This window comes from Panthera onca, chromosome A2 (genome assembly GCF_046562875.1).
Source record: "Panthera onca isolate mPanOnc1 chromosome A2, mPanOnc1 haplotype 2, whole genome shotgun sequence".
Classification (NCBI taxonomy): domain Eukaryota; kingdom Metazoa; phylum Chordata; class Mammalia; order Carnivora; family Felidae; genus Panthera; species Panthera onca.
Window position 1 is genome coordinate 79,075,910 of NC_138340.1, and position 19,228 is coordinate 79,095,137.

A 19,228-nucleotide genomic window follows, 5' to 3' on the forward strand; every position below is an offset into this window, starting at 1 on the left:
GCAGAATTTACTCTTAAGTGTTTCAACCATTTGTTTTCTTTTTTTCCTTAATGAAACTTTATTTTTTTAAATCCAAGTAAAATGGTCACATAGCTCAAAAGTCAAATAGAACCAAAAGACTTAGAATGAAAAATAGAGTTCATGCCATGCTGGAAGTCTCTCCACCCACTCTGTGTCAGAGCACCTGTTTCCTGGATCCCATTGCCTTCCTCTCTCTTGGCTTGCTCCTTGATTTTGGTAGAGTATCTCCTCCATCAGTTTCCTGTGAAAAGGTTCAAAGGGGGTCAATTTTTAGAACCCTTACACGCCTGAGAAAAATTTTTTTAATGTTTTTATTTATTTTTGAGAGAGAGAGAGAGAAAGAGCACATGTGTGCAAGTCGGGGAGGGGCAGAGAGAGAGGGAGACACAGAATCCGAAGCAGGCTCCAGGCTCTGAGCTGTCAGCACAGAGCTCAATGCAGGGCTCAAACTCGAGAACTGCAAGATTATGACCTGATGTCAGGCACCCCTGAATGTTTTTATTCTACCCTCACACTTAACTGATAATCTCTATGAGTATGTAACTGGATTGAAAATCATTTCCTTGCGTGGAGCACCTGGGTGGCTGTCACTTAAGCGTCCAGCTTTGGCTCAGGTCATGATCTCATGGTTTGTGGGTTTGAGCCCCGTGTCAAGCTCTGTGCTGACAGTTCAGAGCCTGGAGCCTGCTTCGAGTTCTGTGTCTCCCTCTTTCTCTGCCTCTCCTCAACTTGTGCTCTCTTTCTCTCAAAAATAAATAAACATTAAAGAAAGAAAGAAAGAAAGAAAGAAAGAAAGAAAGAAAGAAAGAAAGAAAGAAAATCATTTCCCTACAGAATTATGAAGGCATTTTTTTATTGGCTTCTAGCATCAAAAAATTTTATTGAGAAGTTTGGTATCATTCAGATTCTCATTTCTTTGTGCGTGATCAGTTTTTAATCTCTGAAGCCTGGGGCTTTAAAATTTCAGATATCACTGGATATGGGTCTGTTTTCTTTCATTGTACTGGGTACTCAGTGGATCTTTTTCGTCTGGAAACCCCTGTTTCTGGGATATTTTCCTATGCTACATCTTGGCTAATTTTCTCCCCACTATTGTCTTTATTCTCTCTATTGACTTCCCATTAGCTGGATGTTGGACCTTTTGCTCTGATGTTTTCATTCTTTTACCTCTTTTCCCCTGTTTCTCTTCATCTCTTGTTCTACTTTCTGAAAGATTTTCTTTTATTTTACCTTCAAAAGTGTATGTGATTCACTTTTTAAAATTCTATGATTCACTTTTTAAAATTCTAGGATCTGGTTCTTAGATAAAAAGAACTTCTAATTGCTTCTCATAATATCATACAAGATACTATCATTTTGCAGAGGTAATACCATTCTAATATCTTTGAAGACAGGTGTTTTTTTTAGTTGTTTTCTCTTTCCTTTGCTATCTTGATTTCTTTCGTGCTGTGCATTTGATGTTTGGGTAGTCGGTCTCATAATGGAGATGTTCCAGGAATGTTTGGTGATCCCTAAGCATTCACATTTAAATTTTTTTAATGTTTATTTATTTTTGAGAGAGAGAGAGAGAGAGAGAGAGCACAAGCAGGGGAGGGGCAGAGAGAGAGGAAGACACAGAATCTGAAGCAGGCTCCAGGCTCTGAGCTGTCAGCACAGAACCTGACGTGGGGCTGGAACTCATGAACCTCGAGATCTGACCTGAGCTGAAGGGGGGGTGGGGTGCCTAACCATTCACATTTAAAAGAGAAGCACTGGGGCGCCTGGGTGGCGCAGTCGGTTAAGCGTCCGACTTCAGCCAGGTCACGATCTCGCGGTCCGTGAGTTCGAGCCCCGCATCAGGCTCTGGGCTGATGGCTCGGAGCCTGGAGCCTGTTTCCGATTCTGTGTCTCCCTCTCTCTCTGCCCCTCCCCCGTTCATGCTATGTCTCTCTCTGTCCCAAAAATAAATTAAAAAAAAAAAAAAAAAAAAAAAAAGAGAAGCACTAACAGGCTGATTGAAGTCTTTGTGTGGGTGTGTCAGCAAAAAGGATTCTGAAAGGCAAGATCTGGAAGCTTTTTCAAGGCCATTCAGTTTCTCAGGGAGTGAATCCTTCATGGTGGTAGGCATTCCGGAAGTGCCCACTAACTAGAGATAGCCCCCAGTCACCTTGTTTCCAGCCCTGTGCTTCTCTCCTGATCTCTGCCGAGCCCGGCAGCCCCTTGTCTAGGGTCTCTCCAGTTCAGTTTCTCTGCAGAGTAAACCTTTGTTCTCTTGTTGGAGACTTGGTTGGAGAGGATGGGACCTGGCAGGGGCAGCGGTGCATCATCTGGCCATGTGAGGTGGTGGTGTTGACCTGTAGGTCCAGCTACCACATGGGAAGACCTTCAGCTCTCCCTCGAGACTTAGCCCACACCTCACCCATGACTTTTGCAGCCCTAGGTAGCTCCAGGCTCTGCGGTCAGCCAGCTCCTGGCTCTGCAGTTAACACTTCTCCAGACACCTTCTGTCTTCTCAAAGTATGTTAAAATCTCATGTTCACTCTGTATCCATTGGGATGCTTCAAGTGCAAATAGCAGAAAACCTAGTCTTCCTGATCGCTTCAATAATTAAACATTTTATCACATGCAGGGTGCCTGGGTGGCTCAGTCAGTTGAGCACCCCACTCTTGATTTTGGCTCAGGTCATGATCCCAGGGCCGTGGGATCAATCTCCATGTCAGGGTCCTTACTGAGCACTGATGGGGGAGACTGCTTGGGATTCTCTCTTTCTCTCCCTCTGCCCTTCTCTCCCGCTCATGTGCTCTCTCTCTCTCACTCTCTGTCTCACTCTGTCTCTCTCTCTCTAAAAATTAAAATTAAAAAACAAATCGTTGGGGCGCCTGGGTGGCTCAGTCAGCTGAGCGTCCGACTTCGGCTCAGGTCATGATCTCACAGTCTGTGGGTTCGAGCCCCGCGTCGGGCTCTGAGCTGACAGCTCAGAGCCTGAAGCCTGCTTCGGATTCTGTCTCCCTCTCTCTCTGCCCCTCCCCCACTCAGGCTCTGTCTCTCTGTCAAAAATATATAAACATTAAAAAATTTAAAAAAAAATTGTTACCACATGTGACAAGAAGTCCAGAGGCGACAGGGCACCAGTCCCCAAAGATGCGGAATTGGCTCACATTCCCTGCCTTTCTTTTATTCCACCCTCTTCAGTCTTCGGCCTTCATGTTCAAAGTTTTATAGCAAGATGGCTGTGGTACTTGGTACTTCCAGATGAAGGTGGAGACCACTTCCTTGTGTCTCTTTTTAAAAGTGAGGAAAATTTGCAACCTCCCCAGAGGAAAAAAAAAAATTTATGTATTTTTCACACCCTTTAACAAATCAATCATTAGCAAGATAAGTGAAATTCCTATTCTTGGTTTAGGGGTTAAATGGACTCTCAATTTCGGATCAGGTCATAATCTCACCATTCGTGAGATTGAGCCCTGCATCAGGCTCTTACGGAGCCTGCTTGGGAGGCGACTTCTCTTCTCCCTCCCTCTAAAAAAGTAAATAGAGTTTAAAAAATATTTAAAATAATAATAATAAATGTAAAGATATTTTCCTATATAACTGTGATGCTATTAATCACACTAAATAAAATCCAGCTCACTTTTATCTCCTGTAGGACAAGGAGGTCCTAACACAGTGGGAAAGGCCTCAAAAAGAGGCTGCTAGAAATTTTGGAAACAACATAAATGTCCATCAATAGACATAGTTAAGTAATAATTCAGTCAATTATGATCTATCCATACTATGGAATATTGGGGATATTAAAAACGATCTAATTCTACCCACGGAATGATTTCTACAACATCACTAGGCAAAAAAAAAAGCATGTCTGAAAATAGTATATACAGTGTGAGCCAGTTCTTGCTTAAAAATGCATGTGCCCGTGTATGCACAGTAGAGAAATCTGGAAGGATATAAATCAGAATGGTAATAGCACTTGATCTGGAGTGGCAGGATTATGGATGCTGCTTTCTTTCTTTATATGTTTCAGCATTAGCAACATTGTTTTCCTGTATGTGTCTTCAGCCGTAAATAGGCAATAATGTTGCCCCTTCTGGTACAAGGGAGTAGGTATGTGGGAATGCACCTGGGGAGATGTGTCCTCCGGACCATACACTTTGAACATGCAGAATGAATGGCATTTTTGTTTTCATAAATATGGGAAGGTGATAGTCAGGAACAAAGTGTCACAGCAACAGAGTTCTCGTAGTAACACTAAAAAAACTACCTGGGGCCTTGGGTTTGGTTTCTTATGGGCTTCGTTACTATGGTAAAATATACATAATGTAAAATTTACCATTTTAACCATTTCTACGTGTACAGTATGTGGCATAAGTACATTCACATTGTGGTGCAACCATCACCACCATCCCTCTCCAGAACTTTCTATCATCTCATTTTGAAGCTCTGTACCCATTAAACACTAACTCCCCATTCCCCATCCACCATCACCTGTAACCACTGTCCTACTGTCTATCTCTATGAACTTGACTATTCTAGGTGCCTCATATAAGTAGAATCATACAATATTTGTCCTTTGTCACTGGCTTATTTCACTTAGCATAATGTCTTCAAGATTCATCCATGTTGTAGCACGTGACAGAATTTCCTTCTTTTTTAAGGTTTAACATTCCATTGTATGGATATACCATTTTATCCATTCATCTGTTGATGGACATTTGGGACTTTTGCGGCTTTGCTTTAAATGACTGTGTTTGGGACACCTGGGTGGTTCAGTCCGTTGAGCGTCCGACTCCGGCTCAAGTGATGATCTCACGGTTCGTGAGTTGAGGCCCCACATCAGGCTCACTGCTGTCAGCACAGAACCCACTTCGGATCCTCTGTTCCCCTCTTTCTGCCCCTCCCACACTTACGCTCTCTCAAAAAATAAATAAACATTAATAAATAATTAAGTTAAATGACTGTGCTTTGGGGATCTGGTTTGAACTCAGGTATTTGACAGCTGGAAAGATTTCAGAGCAACAAAGAATTCCGAGGGAAGTTGAGGGAATAGGGAGAAAATCAACGGTGCTGTTTCACACTGCTTGAAGGGGCAGCTTTCAGAGAAGAATACAGAAAACTAATTTTTTTTCTCCAAAACTTCTTTTTCTCCCTTTATTTCTCCTTGGTCAATCACCTGATGAAAGTGAAAAAGCAGGAAAAACAACTGACAGCTAACTTTGACTATTCCTCTTCTAACCCTTTTACCAACATGAATGTGTTGTTTTTTATTTTGGTTTTGCTTTGTTTTGTTTTGTTTTTTGCTGCTTGTGAAGCATGTAGTGCTTCTGACTATGACACTGCTTTTCTATAAGCTCAGCCGTCATTGAGATGAGATCTGCTAGGTTTTGTTCATACACAAGGAACTCATTCATGCCTTCATTAAGAAACCTATTTCTTCAGAACCCACTAGAAGCCAGTCATGCCAGCCTGTGGTTCTGGTGGCTTGTCAAAAATTAAATGGACACATCCATCCTCAGAAGATACAATTGAACTACATGTGACTTGATATTAAGAAACAGATCTGGGGGCACCTGGCTGGCACAGTCAGCAAAGCATGAGACTCTTGATCTCAGGGTCGTAAGTTCAAGCCCCACGTTGGGTATAGAGCTTACTTATAAAAAAAAAAAAAAAGAGAGAGAGAGAGAGAGAGAGAGAGAGAAAAGAAAAAAAAAAGAAACAAATCTGGCTGTGGAGTAAGAGACTTGTGCCCCATCATTGGGACAAAACCTTTTTTCATGCCAGTAGGGTAACAGTTGCATAAAGCTATAATTTAAGAGTAACAACAAGTATGGGGCTATCTTCACCATCACCCATGGTCTGTTAATTGGTTCGAAGTTGTTTATTCTGTTGAACTTCCTGTCAGGGTCTACTTTCAGAGAGAAGCAACTATCTGGCAAGTGCAAATTACTTATGTGCAAAGAGATGAGTAATTGTGACTGCATTCATTAGAAGACTGGTTTGAAGTTAACTCTCTGTTACAGTACTGTATTTTATGTTCCACTTAGACTATGGGAGTTTTCCCTGGTGCCTGAATTGAAGCCCGGCAGGGCCTAACTTCCATGGGATCATTTTAGAGAGCTGGTCGGCTCTCTAACCGAGAGCTAACCTGCTCTCAGCCTGAATTTTTGCCTTGTGTCAATCTGCCATTGACCTGCCTTCCTCGGTACGTCGAGAAAGCCGATGGGTCTCCTTCCGAGCTCCCTTCAGCTGAATGGGTCTTGCTGCCTCAGAAAAGTTTATTCTGTCCGTTTCTCTCCTTGCCCTTAGACCATCATCTGCAAATAGCATCAGTAGCAACACATCTTCAAATCACAGTGGCTGCACTCCGGAACCCCCGCTACCCCCAGCTGGAGGTGACCTCACCAGCCGACTGTCAAGTGATGAAGGGGAGATGGACGGAGCCGACGAACCCGAGAAGTTAGACTGTCATTTCTCTACCCACCACCCCAGACCTCTTGCGGTAGGCCACCTTGTTTCCATCCATGCATTCCTCCCCCCTCCCCCAGTGCTCTGCGGGCATTTAGGTCATCATGTCAGACAGCACGCACTCCCAAGGAGAGGCTGCCAACACAGTGTTTTATGGAAAGGTACACCCTGACGTTGAATGATTGCCTTCAAAATACCCTTGAAAATCACAGAAGGAAAGGGCAGGGCTCCCTACTGGTTATAATCCTTTAAACACCTGAGTATCTGTGGGCCAAGGATGCTTGAGAAACGGTGTTTATATAAGCCCACTGGGGAGCTGGCCTTGTGGCCTTGCGCATCGGAATATGGAGCCTCTGGTTTTCCAGAGTTCGTCTGCCTCACCTGCTTTGGAAACCGTCTGTCTTAGCGGTGTGCCAGGTGCCAGCCCTAGCCGCCTTTCTCCCCTGTTGATTTGGAGTTTTATTGTTATTAGTAAGTGTGACCATATGGCACCAGAACTGAGAGAGAGAGAGAGAGAGAGAGAGAGAGAGAGTATAGAGGAAAGGAGAGGATAGGAGAGGAGAGGAGGGGAGGGGAGGGGAGGGGAGGGGAGGGGAGGGGAGGAAGCATTTCATGTCAGCATGATTGGCGATTAACATTAAGGTACAATTCCTTCCCAATTCCTTGAAAGAGTCCACTTTTGACAATTCAGAAGGTCATTGAAATCAAGGTGGGAAATGTAAGGAGGCATGAGCTGAAGGCTTGTTTATGTTTGCCCTCCAAACACTTAAGAAGGGACTGCCTGGTGCTACCATCACAGAGCTAAAGGCAGGGGGTCCTGGAACGTGGGACCCCACGGCCGGGTTGCTCTGCTCCCAGCTTGAGCCCTGCAAGGTTAGCTTCGACTGTCCCTCAATGTCATGGGCTGTGTAGATAAAACCAATCCTGAATCGGGCACCTGGCTGGCTCAGTCAGTGAGACACGCGACTTTTCATCTCGGGATTGTGAGCTCGAGCCCCGTGTGGGGTGGAGAGGTTATTTAAATAAAGAAGATCTTTTAAAAAAAAAAAATCAATCATGCATCAAGATGGAGTGAGTTCCTCCTCCCTTCTATCTGTGTGATGAATGAAGGCCAATTCACTTCCTATTTCTGGGAATGATGTTGACCTGTGGTTCACAAGCAGCCTAAGACTTTGCTGCTTGGCCAGTACAGAAATAGGGACAATGAGGAATGCCTTTGACTGCCAGGAATAAAAAATTGAACCCATACAGTATATATACACTATGGTTGTTTATTCCTCTCACCTAACAGGATGTCCAGAGATAGGTGGTTCCAAGCTTGGCTCAGCATCTCTGCAATATGGTGTTTCCTTCCTTCCTTCCTTCCTTCCTTCCTTCCTTCCTTCCTTCCTTCCTGTGTCTATTTATTTTTGAGAGAAAGAGCTGGGGAGGGACAGAGAGAGGGGAGGACAGAGGATCTGAAGTGGGCTCTGTGCTGACAGCAGAAAGCCTGATAAGGGGCTTGAACTTATGAACTGTGAGATCATGACCTGAGCCAAAGTCGGACGCTTAACCGACCGAGCCACCCAGGCGCCCCTGCAATATGGTGTTTCTGAGGGAGAATCCCTTCAACCCTTTCTGCCTGTCCTACATGATCTCACTGTGTCTGCAACAGCTCTGGTCACATCCTCACCCAGTAGCATTCTCCAAAGAGTGGAAAGGGACGAATGGAAAGGGAGTCTTTCTAAGAAGCCAGCTTCTGTCATTTCTCAGGGAAGAAAATCTTCCAATGAGCTCCCCCAGCAGGCTTCCATTCACATCTAGCAGAAACGGGTCACATGCCCACTCCTACACCAGTTGGTGGATGGGATTGCAGTGACACGGGATGAAAGTAGCCATGATTCTTCTCAAGGTTCTGGGAAGAGACCCCCCCGTTTCCGTGCTGCCTGTTCTATGTCAGATATCAGAACAAAAGTGCAGATCCATTAGCAAGGGAAAGGGTGGGGAGAAGCGGGGGTGGGATGGCGGTTGATGAGACCGGCTACCAGTGGAGTCTGCCATGGTGACCTGTGCAGTGAAGACCTATAGCTCCGCTGAGGGCACAGTGTGCGACCGAGAACAGGAGCCTCTTGGGGCATTTAACCTTGCAGCTATATTGCATGAGAGACATAGAGGGCCTCCAGCTTCCAAGTCTAAAAAAGAGATTGGGCTCTACCAGAAGGCCAGACTCCAGAGCGCAGGATATTTGTCCAAATGACAAACTGCCAGGCTACAGTGGATTAGCTCAACTCTGGGCAGGGCAGATTTGTGTGCCCTTAATGTTCTGCTGATTTAAATGGAAAGGCCATGGATTGTTTCTATGCTTTGTCCTTTCTCTCATGGTCAATTGATACATTAAATCATTTTTTGTAACGAAACAGTCATTCAGGGTGTCTTTAGCAACTGGGATGCAGGAAGAAAAGATGCCTAGACCTGGAACAGGTCCCACATGCTGCTGGGGACCAGCTTCCACATTGGAGAATCCCCTTTGTATATTTTCTTGCTCAATCAGTAAGCACTTGATAATCAGAGTGCAGAAAAGAGTTTTTCATCAGGAGTACCAGATTTGATGGGTGGCAAAATTCTAATGCAAAACCCCCAAAACATAAGCAGAAACAAAACAAAGGGAAGGTCTTGCATTTCCTCCTAAGAACTGTTCCAAAGGCTGGTTCCAGGAAGGGTTTGTGGAATGAGTCCAAACCCAGCACTGTGTCTGGGACGGAGGCCAGGGAGCTGCTGGGAGGTCTGGGGGAAAGAGGAGAAGCTGTGTTTGAGTTATAGAGTCGTATGCAGACTCGCCTGAGCTCTAGACCAGCCACATGCCACCTTCTCAGAGTCCACTTGCGTTTCTGTCTACCGGCCTTCTGCCTGCCCTAACATCATAATCCAGTGACGTTCATTAAACATCTTTACCACTCATGTTTCAGCCCTGTGCTTTAAATGTGATGATTTGCTATAAACATTGTGTGGGACCTTGTCTCTCCAATCCATTCTTTAGCCCAAATCCCTTCCCTACCAACCTCATACTGAGGAGGAAGAGGAGAATGAGGTTTTCAGTCTTGATACCTTTATAATCAAGCCAGGTGCATAGGCATTATTTACATAGAACGTTAAACAGCCGGGGCACCTGGGTGGCTTAGTTGGTTGGCGTCCGACTTCAGCTCAGGTCATGATCTCACAGCTCGTGAGTTCAAGCCCCACAGCAGGCTCTGTGCTGACAGCTCAGAGCCTGGAGCCTGCTTCACATTCTGTGTCTCCCTCTCTCTCTGCCATTCGCCTGCTCGTGCTCTGTCTCTCACTCTCTCAAAAATAAACATTAAAAAAAAAAACAAAAAAAACACAAAACAGCCATGTAGTGATTCCACGGTGAAATGTAGTAAAGTATGTAGTAGGTGTGCTGTGAGAGCTCAAAGGGGCGAGGTTGGTCAGATAAGGGCCATTGGGAATGAGAGTCACAATTACGGCACTGGGGGAGGGGAGAATTGGGACTGCGAGAGAAGAGGGAAGGGGTGGCCAGCGGAGGGAACAGCACGAACGGAAGCTTGGTGGTGGTGACATGTTGCCTAGAAGTGCTGAGAGGCGGACGTGAGGTCAGGACTAGGGAAGGAAGGATTTCAGCCTCGTTGGAAGTCAAGTGGCTCTGTTGACAACAGATAGGAAAGCTCCAACCAGATGGCAGATTGCATCAGGACAAGCAGCTTCTGTGACAGTAATGAGAGGCAGGGAACCGCCGAGTCCCCGGAGAAGATGGATGGATGACACCGTAAGCGGGCGGTGCTGAAAAATCACCCTGGCTGCTGGTTGTTCTCAGTTTGGTTTGGTTTGTTGCTGTTTTGGGGTTTTTCTGTTTTTTGGGGGGATTTTTTACCCTAAAATGCTGGTTTGGTCCAGGTGTAGAGAAGGTAGCCCTCTGTGCCACAGAAAACTGAATGTCACTATTGTTGAGTCATAACAACAAGTTCTGCAGAAAATCTAAAACACAAACGAAAGCACCGCAGAAGTATTTTTGGCTTCGGAACTATTTGCTTCTTTATTTTGAGTAAAATTGTACCCCTGTGTGTTTTTGTGCAAATGTTATTTTTCTCTGCATGGTCTATATTAGCTTATTAACCTGTAATCAAAATTTAAATGTTTTTTTTTTTTTTTCCTCACAGTTTTGCTCATTCGGGAGTCGCCTCATGGGACGAGGGTACTATGTGTTTGATAGAAGATGGGATCGTTTTCGATTCGCACTAAACTCCATGGTAGAAAAACACTTGAATTCCCAGATGTGGAAGTAAGTGCGCAGTTTTCATGCTGTATGTGCTCACAGCTGCCCCACGATGGTCTGAACCCCAGCTTTCGAGATCAATGTTGGTAGTTGGCTTTTCGTAGAGCAAAATGATTCTGAGAACAGGATCCATGATTAATTCTTTAATGTCAGCTCTTCTTAATGCCTTGCCCCCAATTTTTCAGAGATGCGTAGGATATATGGTATGCTTTGTCTTTCTTTGGAGATCATTTTTCTGTTGGTAATCTTCTAAACTAGGTGAAAAGAGTAGTAGATAAGATCTCGTGTATGCAAGAGTGTTAAAGGGCCTTTATGCTATGACTGAGAACATCTAAGGATACTAAGAATATGCCTCTGTTTGTAATGTCAATGCTACAGTGTTGATGCTAAAAACTTCACTATGGTTATGGACCAATTTCTAATTGTTTAATGTCCTGTGGAAAAAATATGTACAGCGGCCAACAAGGCAGAGCCCAGGTGATGTTTGAAGTTGGTTAAGCTTGTCTTTGGCCCTTCCCACCTAGCTAGATCTCTCTCCTCGCCTCTCCCTGTGTTTCTCTCCACCCTAAACCCCAGCTTCTATTCCATCTCTCTGAGCCCCCCTTGTTCTCCAATGCCTCCCAATAGGAGAGTCATAAAAAGGGAAGAAAACTTCCTGACTTAGGCAAATGCCACTATGAGAGAATGACAAGCTAGACCCTCTCCAACCACGGCACATAAGGAGCACCAGTGCCGGCCACTCGAGCCCACTGGCAGCCCCCACCCCCACTCCTACCCAGGTGAGCTCTTAAGACCTCACAACCCATTAGAGTCATGGATCCCTCAGGTCTAGGCCCGGGAAAGGCCAACGCCAAACCCCTCGCCCTGCCTGCCCAGGGAAGCCCAGGAAGGGCAGGAAGGCTTTCCTGAGACACGGGAGGGTGCTGTGGGTGGTGGGCCTGGGAACAGAATTCAGAGCTCGCCCCTCCCCCAGCTTCCCTCCTCTCTCCCAGGCAGCCCCTTTTCACCACGACACCCAAAGAGCTTCCGGACCCAAGCTCGTAGCAAAAACAAGCCCCACGGTGTGTGCCGTAAACTGGCCTAGTGGACTCAACGTTGACACTTGCCACAAAGTAGGAAAGGGCCACAAGAGAAGCTTATCGTTTCTTCCCACTGAAGCGACTGCTCAGTGTGTCTAAAAGACACCCTTGGTTTCTGCCTGTGTCCATTCTAAACGCCAACACACGGGCGCTGCATGCGGGGTTACCGTGTTCTCAGTTATTTGGTTGTTTATCCTTCTGCACTTGTTCCCCCAAGATGGCAGCCCACCCCGGTGATTCTTTCCGCTCTTTGCTCTCCTGTGTTGTGGAAGTGTAAATCCCGGACACGTGGAAGGAATGTGTTGATCTGTATTTCGCTACCTGGTGTCCTGTCAGCTCAAGCTCCATATTCCTTTCCTCCTCAGGCACAGAAACCCGAGCCACAGGGCGTCAGGTCCCTCCCCCCTTTTCAGGACTTGCCTAACCAATCTGCTGTCACTGAGCAACATTGGGGCTGCCTGGGTGTCAACTCTGGAAAGCGTAGCACCCCGCTGCCCTCTCAACCTCGCTGCCCAAACCCCAGGCCCCGACGGGCCCGAACCTGGAGGGATGGCAGCCGATGGGGGCGTGGAAGACATTAGGAAGAAAAGGAACGGCCAAGACTCTTTTTTCTTTAACAAGCATTTAACTCTGCATCAGGAGACGCCAACACAGTATTCTCTTTCAGCCAGGTCAGCATCTGGATCTCCATGCCAGCTGGCAGGGGAGGATGGGCACTGTCAGTAATTTATGCGCATCTGTGGGCTTTTGTACGGGACTTCCCTAGGCCGGCGTGCAAAGTTTAAACCAGGGCACAGTCCGCAAAGCTGAAATCCGCTGCCATTTGGCACCTAGAAAAACATATAAACTATTTAGCACGGGATGGGGGGGGAGGGGGAGGGGCCCCCCGGGACAGTGAGCCTCCACATGCCCCTCACTACCCTGCCCTCTCTCCCCTCTGCCTCTGCTATCCACTTATGATTAGTGGGGGGAAAGAAGGAAAGGGATAGAGAGTAGGCTAAAAAGTAGCATCCATCCCAGTCCTGAGTGCCAGCTGGGCAAGACTGGGGACTTCAGCCCTGCTTGTCCACACAAGTTGAAGCATACATTTATACTATTGAATGGAAAAGTTACAAATTGGGACGTTCAGAGTAGATCCCACTGAAGGGCACTGATTGGGGTCCTCTCTAAATGAGCCATCTGGTATTCAGAAAATAACATTTATTACAAGTAACTGCAAACCTCTGCCCACATGTATTTCTATCCACATTTTAGCTAGTAAGAAACTTGAGTCAGGGAAAGATGGAGTGGATTGCCTGTGGCACCACAGCCAGGAACAGAGATAGCAGGGAGAGTGTGCTCATGCCACACGTTCCAAGGAATCACCCCTAAAGCGTCAGGAAGGGGTTGTGCAGTGCCAGACAGTTTTAAGGGCGTGTCTAGACCTTTCCGGTCTGATATCATGGGAGTCCTTGCCCAGCATGCTTAGTTATGTTGCTGCTGAGAATTCACCTGCCCACCCATCCAGCCACCCACCCACCCATCCATCCATCCATCCATCCATTCACTCATTAGTTCATTGCAACAAGAACTAACGGAGCACTGATTTAGTGTGGACAGGATCTTTTACGTTCTTTAGGCCTAAGAAAAAGTAGATTTTCGAACGTCATCGTGGCCACAGTGGATTTGGCAACATTTTTCTCTTATATTTGATCTGTTTGATCTGATGTTTTCAAGGACACTGTGCTTCTGTATTCAAGGACTCCTCTGGATTCCACCCTAAAGATGGAAACCATAGGCTCCACCAAATTGCAGGCAGGACACTGAATCTTCAGGGCAGCGCTAGGAGAGGCATTTCCTTCACAGTGGGGCCTCGTCCTGCTGCTGCAGCCAAGACAGTGGCCTCCAAGGACAAAAAGGCTTTCAAGAGGCCTCGTCTCACGTCTTGCTCGAAGCTATGGGGGTGCAGGCCCCAAGCCTGCCCACCTTCCAGTACCACTTTCAAAGAAAGAGAGCTAGTTCCTAACTGCTGGGGTGGGGGTGGGGGACTCAGCTACACTGAAAATGATTTCCAGGCAAAAGCGGGGGGTGGGGGGCGGGGAGCAAGGGGAGGACTAGGAAAGAGCCTATTTGAAAATACTCACCTGGCTCCTGAGGTCAGTATCCCTTCCTGCAGAATAAAATCAGGAACGAACGGTGACCCCCAAAGCCCCTATGCTCCTCCTCCTGGTTCCCAGAGTAGCAGCAATATTGACCCAGGCCATGGTTTGGACATGGGAGTCAAAAGACAGAGTTTATAGGCAGGCCCCAAGAGTGACCCGCCACTGGGTGCTGCCCTTGGTTCCACAGAGTACAGGAGACAGGGAGTTTGTTCCCAGGGACCCCCAACCTCCTGGAAGACCCCTCTCCCCCCGACCTTGTGTTCTCCTGTGCCCACATCCTGCATCTGTCTTCAGAACAAAGTGGAAAGTCCCTATCCCCTTGTCTGGATACATGCGGGTCCCTATCTTCTCACCTCACCCTGACACAGAGATGGGGAGGCCTGTGGGAGGGCAGCCACACCCCCACCGTAGCTCCCTAGAGCGAGAGCCAAGGTTGGGTGAGGTGAATAGAAATAAATCGGCAACAGCAGCCCCAGGCTCACGTGGACACGCCTCTCTGGAGTAAACCGGAGCCTGCAGGCAGCAAAGGCCCGGAATGCTGGCCTGGGAGCAGGGGGGAGGCAGGGCACAGGAGGGGCTGCGAAGCCCTGGGCGGCAGTGTGCAGGGGTGACCCCGGGGTGCCGGTGGCAAAGCCCTGTCCTCACACCTCTTACTTCAAGCCAGGACCTAACTGTGAAATGACTACTGCTCATTAAAAACCACCTTCATCACTGCCAGAAAAAAAAAAAAGAGCGAGAACACTGTTGGGGAAATTTCTATTCTAAATAACATTCGCCTTTATTCACGAAGCCAAATCAGCCATTATCCAGTAGCCAAGCGTGGAGACAAGGATGTGAAAACCTGAAAGCATTCAATATAGGTTGCTGGATGTTGCAATGGGGGGAGCCACAGGGAAGGGCCATAATTCAGAGTCCGCCATCCTCCAAGGCTTCATCCTCCATAGTCTGGTTCTACTGGGGTTCCTCTGTAGCCCTGAGGCTCATGCTTACTCGAGCCTCTGGAGCAGTGCCAAGCCTGTTTCTCACGGTTTCTCTCTCACTCTTCTCTCATGTTTAGGAAGATCCCTCCTGCGGCAGATAGCCCCATGCCCTCGCCAGCAGCCCACACCTCCACCCCCGTTCCAGCATCCGTTTTACAGCCTTTCAGCAACCCCAGTGCTGTGTATCTTCCTTCAGCCCCCATCAGCTCGAGACTCACCTCTTCTTACATAATGACATCAGCCATGCTCTCAAACGCAGCTTTTGTGGCGTCGCCGGACCCGAGCGCCCTCATGTCACACACCACAGCTTTCCCCCATGTGGCTGCAACCCTCAGCATCATGGACTCAACCTTCAAGGCCCCATCCGCCGTGTCCCCGATACCAGCCGCCATCCCTTCCCCATCCCACAAGCCATCCAAAACCAAAACCAGCAAATCCTCAAAAGTCAAAGACCTGTCCGCCCGTAGCGACGAGTCTCCAAGTAACAAAAAGAGGAAGCCGCAGCCTTCGACTTCCTCCTCCTCCTCCTCATTATCCTTGCAGACATCCCTCTCGTCTCCATTATCAGGGCCCCACAAAAAGAACTGTGTTTTGAATGCCAGTTCAGCTTTGAACTCCTATCAGGCGGCCCCTCCCTATAACAGTCTGTCTGTGCACAACTCCAACAATGGGGTGAGCCCACTCAGTGCCAAACTGGAGCCCTCAGGACGGACCTCGCTGCCCAGTGGCCCCGCGGACATAGTGAGACACGTGGGCTCGGTGGGCGGCAGCAGTGACTCCTGTCCCCTCTCTGTGCCCTCCCTTGCAGGGGACCTCTCTCTGGCCTCACACAATGCCGTGTCTTCGCTGCCCCTCTCTTTTGACAAATCAGAAGGAAAAAAGCGTAAGAACTCGAGTTCTAGTAGCAAAGCCTGTAAAATCACTAAAATGCCTGGTATGAATAGCGTTCACAAAAAGAACCCACCTGGCCTTCTCGCACCGGTGCCCGATCCCGTTAACAGCACCTCCTCTCGGCAGGTAAGGGACCCGTGTTTCCAGGGGCCTCCCGGCGCTGCCTTCACGGGCTCTGGGGGGGGGGGGGGCAGAGGGAGCTGGGCAGCGCCCCTGCTCAGCCAGGTAGCTCAGGTAACAGAGCAGCCTCCGTTCCGAGAATCGAGTAGTTGACGAGTACCTTGCCGCTGCGTGCTAAGTAAGCTGTTGCGAGCGAGCGCTGCGCGCATGTCACTTACTTTAAACCTCACCACCCAGCGCAGTCAGTGCAATTGTCAGCACCACTCTACAGATGGGGACGCTGAGGCACAGGGAGAGTCTGAGCTCCCCCTCCTCTTCTGTCGCTTTTGGATCTTGAGTTTTGAGCACAATTTCATTACATCTGGTCTATGGGAATCCCCTCCGTGAGAGCCCGAGGCCCAGGCAGGTCCAGTGATGACCCGGGCCACCTGGGCTATGGTAGGCGGTGCTACTGCCTCCTGGGGTGACTGGCTGTCCCCACTCTTCCAGGCAACCTCGGCCCCACCTCCTCCTATGATAAAACTGCATCTCACACCTATAGGCACAGAAGGGTCCGATGCCACCTGCAAATAGGAGGGTGTGTTGTGAGAAGTCTGGGAAAGTGGGGCGTGGTCTGAGAAGAGCCCAAGACCAGCCATCCTCAAATCTGATCTTTTCCCCCAGGCGGGAGAGCTACTTAGCAAAGGCCCACCCCCTCCAGACTCTGCTGGGACAGGGCAGAGGTGGTGGGAGGGCCCGGCCCCGAGCCTGAGCCCCACCGGGGCAGCAGGGCGAACAGGGGGCTACAGCTGCCCACATTTAGAATGAAGTGGGCCGGACCCTAAGGCCAGCCCTGTCTAGGGAAGAGGACTCTGGAGGGATGAGAGGCAGTTAAACAGATGTTTTAATTTTTATGTCATCTTTATATGAGACTGGTTACAACCTCACGAAGAGAACATCTGGGGGGGGGGGTTCACAAATCACAGGCAAACACCTGAGAAACCGCACGTTTAGATCTCGGGGACTGCAAAGTCTGCACACTGAGCCCAAGGGGAGATAGGGGGAGATGTAGGTCCTCCCACTAGAGCCCTGTGGCTGCAGCAGATGCACCACCATCTGACCCCCCCCCCACCCCCAATTCCAGGGGTGCAGAGGAAAGGGGCTGGCACCCACAGACTAAGCTGCTGGTCCGGGCCACCTCCAGGCCTCAGGATGAAGGGCAGAACCAGGGCCTTCTAAACTTGAACTTGCACAGGCAGCCCCTGGGGTTCTTATGAACCTGCAGCCTCTTTGTCAACAGGTCTGGGGTGCCACTCTCTGGCTTACAGGCCACACCCTGAGCAACAAGGCTGTAGTGTCACCCATTTTATTTTTTAAAGTTTTTATTTATTTATATATTTATTTTGAAAGAGAGAGCAGAGGAGGGTCAGTGAGAGAGGAAGAGAGAATCCCAAGGAGGCTCCGTGCTGTTAGTGCAACGCCCAGTGTGAGACTCAAACTCATGAACCGTGAGATCACGACCCGAACCAAAATCAAACGTCAGGCACTTAACCAACTGAGCCACCCAGGTGCACCTAGTGTCACCCACTTTATATAAAGTTCTAGACGCTAACACTTATTTCTGGGATGGGCTCTGTTCCAAGCACTTCAGATATATTAATTCCTTTCATTGTTACCTGTTATTACCCCCATTTTACAAATGAGTAAACCGAGGCACAGGAAGGTTAAACAATGTGCCCAAAGTCACACAGCAAGAAATAGTAGGGCTGAGATTTTTTTTTTTTTTTTTTAATTTTTTTTTTTTCAACGTTTTTTATTTATTTTTGGGACAGAGAGAGACAGAGCATGAACGGGGGAGGGTCAGAGAGAGAGGGAGACACAGAATCGGAAACAGGCTCCAGGCTCCGAGCCATCAACCCAGAGCCTGACGCGGGGCTCGAACTCACGGACCGCGAGATCGTGACCTGGCTGAAGTCGGACGCTTAACCGACTGCGCCACCCAGGCGCCCCCTGAGATTTAAACCTAGGCAATTTGACTCTGGAGTCTAGGCTCTTAACCCCCATGCCTCTGTGTTAATGTTGCCCTGTTTGTTCTTGGGTCAGCAGGACTCTGAAATATTTAGTAAACACAATGAATTAGTCAAAAATGAATGAATGAAAAAGTTTAGTAAACACAATGCATTAGTCCTGAAAGGAGCAGACGAGCCTCCAGCAGAGTATTTATCAGGAGGGAAATCAAAACAGCAGATTACTTGAACAGCTGCCTTGCTCTAGCCAGCACTGGCTCCCTAATGCAGGCAATACTTGCCTGGGTGCTTGTCACCAGGCCATTAAGAAAAGGCTCTGTCCAGGGGCACCTGGGTGGCTCAGTCGGTTAAGCATCTGACTTCAGCTCAGGTCATGATCCCATGTTTTGTGAGTTCAAGCCCCGCATCAGGCTCTGTCCTGACAGCTCAGAGCCTGGAGCCTGCTTCAAATTCTGTGTCTCCCTCTCTCTCTGCCCCTCCCCTGCTCATGGTTTGTCTCTCTGTCTCTCAAAAATAAATAAATGTTAAAAAAAAAAAAAAAATTTTTTTTAAGAAAGAAAGAAAAGGCTTTGTCCAGGGTCGCCACTGGTGATTTCCAAGTGTTGGGGAAAGGCCTTTGCAATCAGTGTTGATCCCGTTAGGAGACTGGAGAAGCATAACATAGGTTGAAAAATTCAAGGTATGGGCTTTGGGAACCAAATGGGGCTCTCTTAAATTGTATCTGGGAAGCATAAGACCAGAATTGCCACAGAGATATTAAATTGAACCAAAACAAGACTGCCAATGTAAGGCAAACGTCTTTATGCAAAGGTGAGTTAACGTAGAGGACGATGCTCTCTATAGGTCTCTATAGGCTCCAGAAGGAGCTGCCTGCCAGAAGGGTAATCACCTGAGGAACCAGCTCCCCAGGTGCCCCAGGTCACAGAGAAAGGGAAGGAGCCCCATAGCCACACCCACCTGCCCCCAGCGCCGTTTGCCTTGTTTTCTGAAGAATAGCAAGGTGTTGGCTATGTCTTCTGGCCAAGAAAACTGACCCAGAAAAAGATGCAGGCTTTTATCCTGAGCTAGTCCAAGGGACTCTGAGCCGGAAACCAGATGGGCCTGGGACTGCTCTGCGAGGTCAGGGATGGAAAAGCTGGGGCCTCTGCAGGGTTAAATGCCCCACCAGGAGGGGCCGGGCCTCTTGCCAGATGCCTTTATCCTCACCCCCTGAAAGTCACGGTCTACATCTGGGAAGCAGAATGAAGAGTTCCCCTCCATTCTG

The 19,228-nt window shown here is 48.1% G+C and overlaps 1 protein-coding gene across 10 annotated transcripts in view; it reads left to right on the forward strand.

Moving 5' to 3' along the window:
- The window catches only part of ATXN7L1 (ataxin 7 like 1), a 244,631-nt gene that overhangs the window by 223,311 nt on the left and 2,092 nt on the right, over window positions 1-19,228 (forward strand). For 8 of the 10 annotated variants that reach the window (XM_060633791.3, XM_060633792.3, XM_060633790.3 and 5 more), the window contains 4 exons: window positions 6,301-6,493; window positions 10,632-10,753; window positions 12,192-12,497; window positions 15,025-15,964. In XM_060633791.3, the coding sequence (XP_060489774.1) occupies window positions 6,301-6,493; window positions 10,632-10,753; window positions 12,192-12,497; window positions 15,025-15,964 (1,561 nt within the window). The remainder of the gene's footprint in view (window positions 1-6,300; window positions 6,494-10,631; window positions 10,754-12,191; window positions 12,498-15,024; window positions 15,965-19,228) is intronic. The other 2 variants (XM_060633793.3, XM_060633794.3) reach the window with 1 other exon arrangement.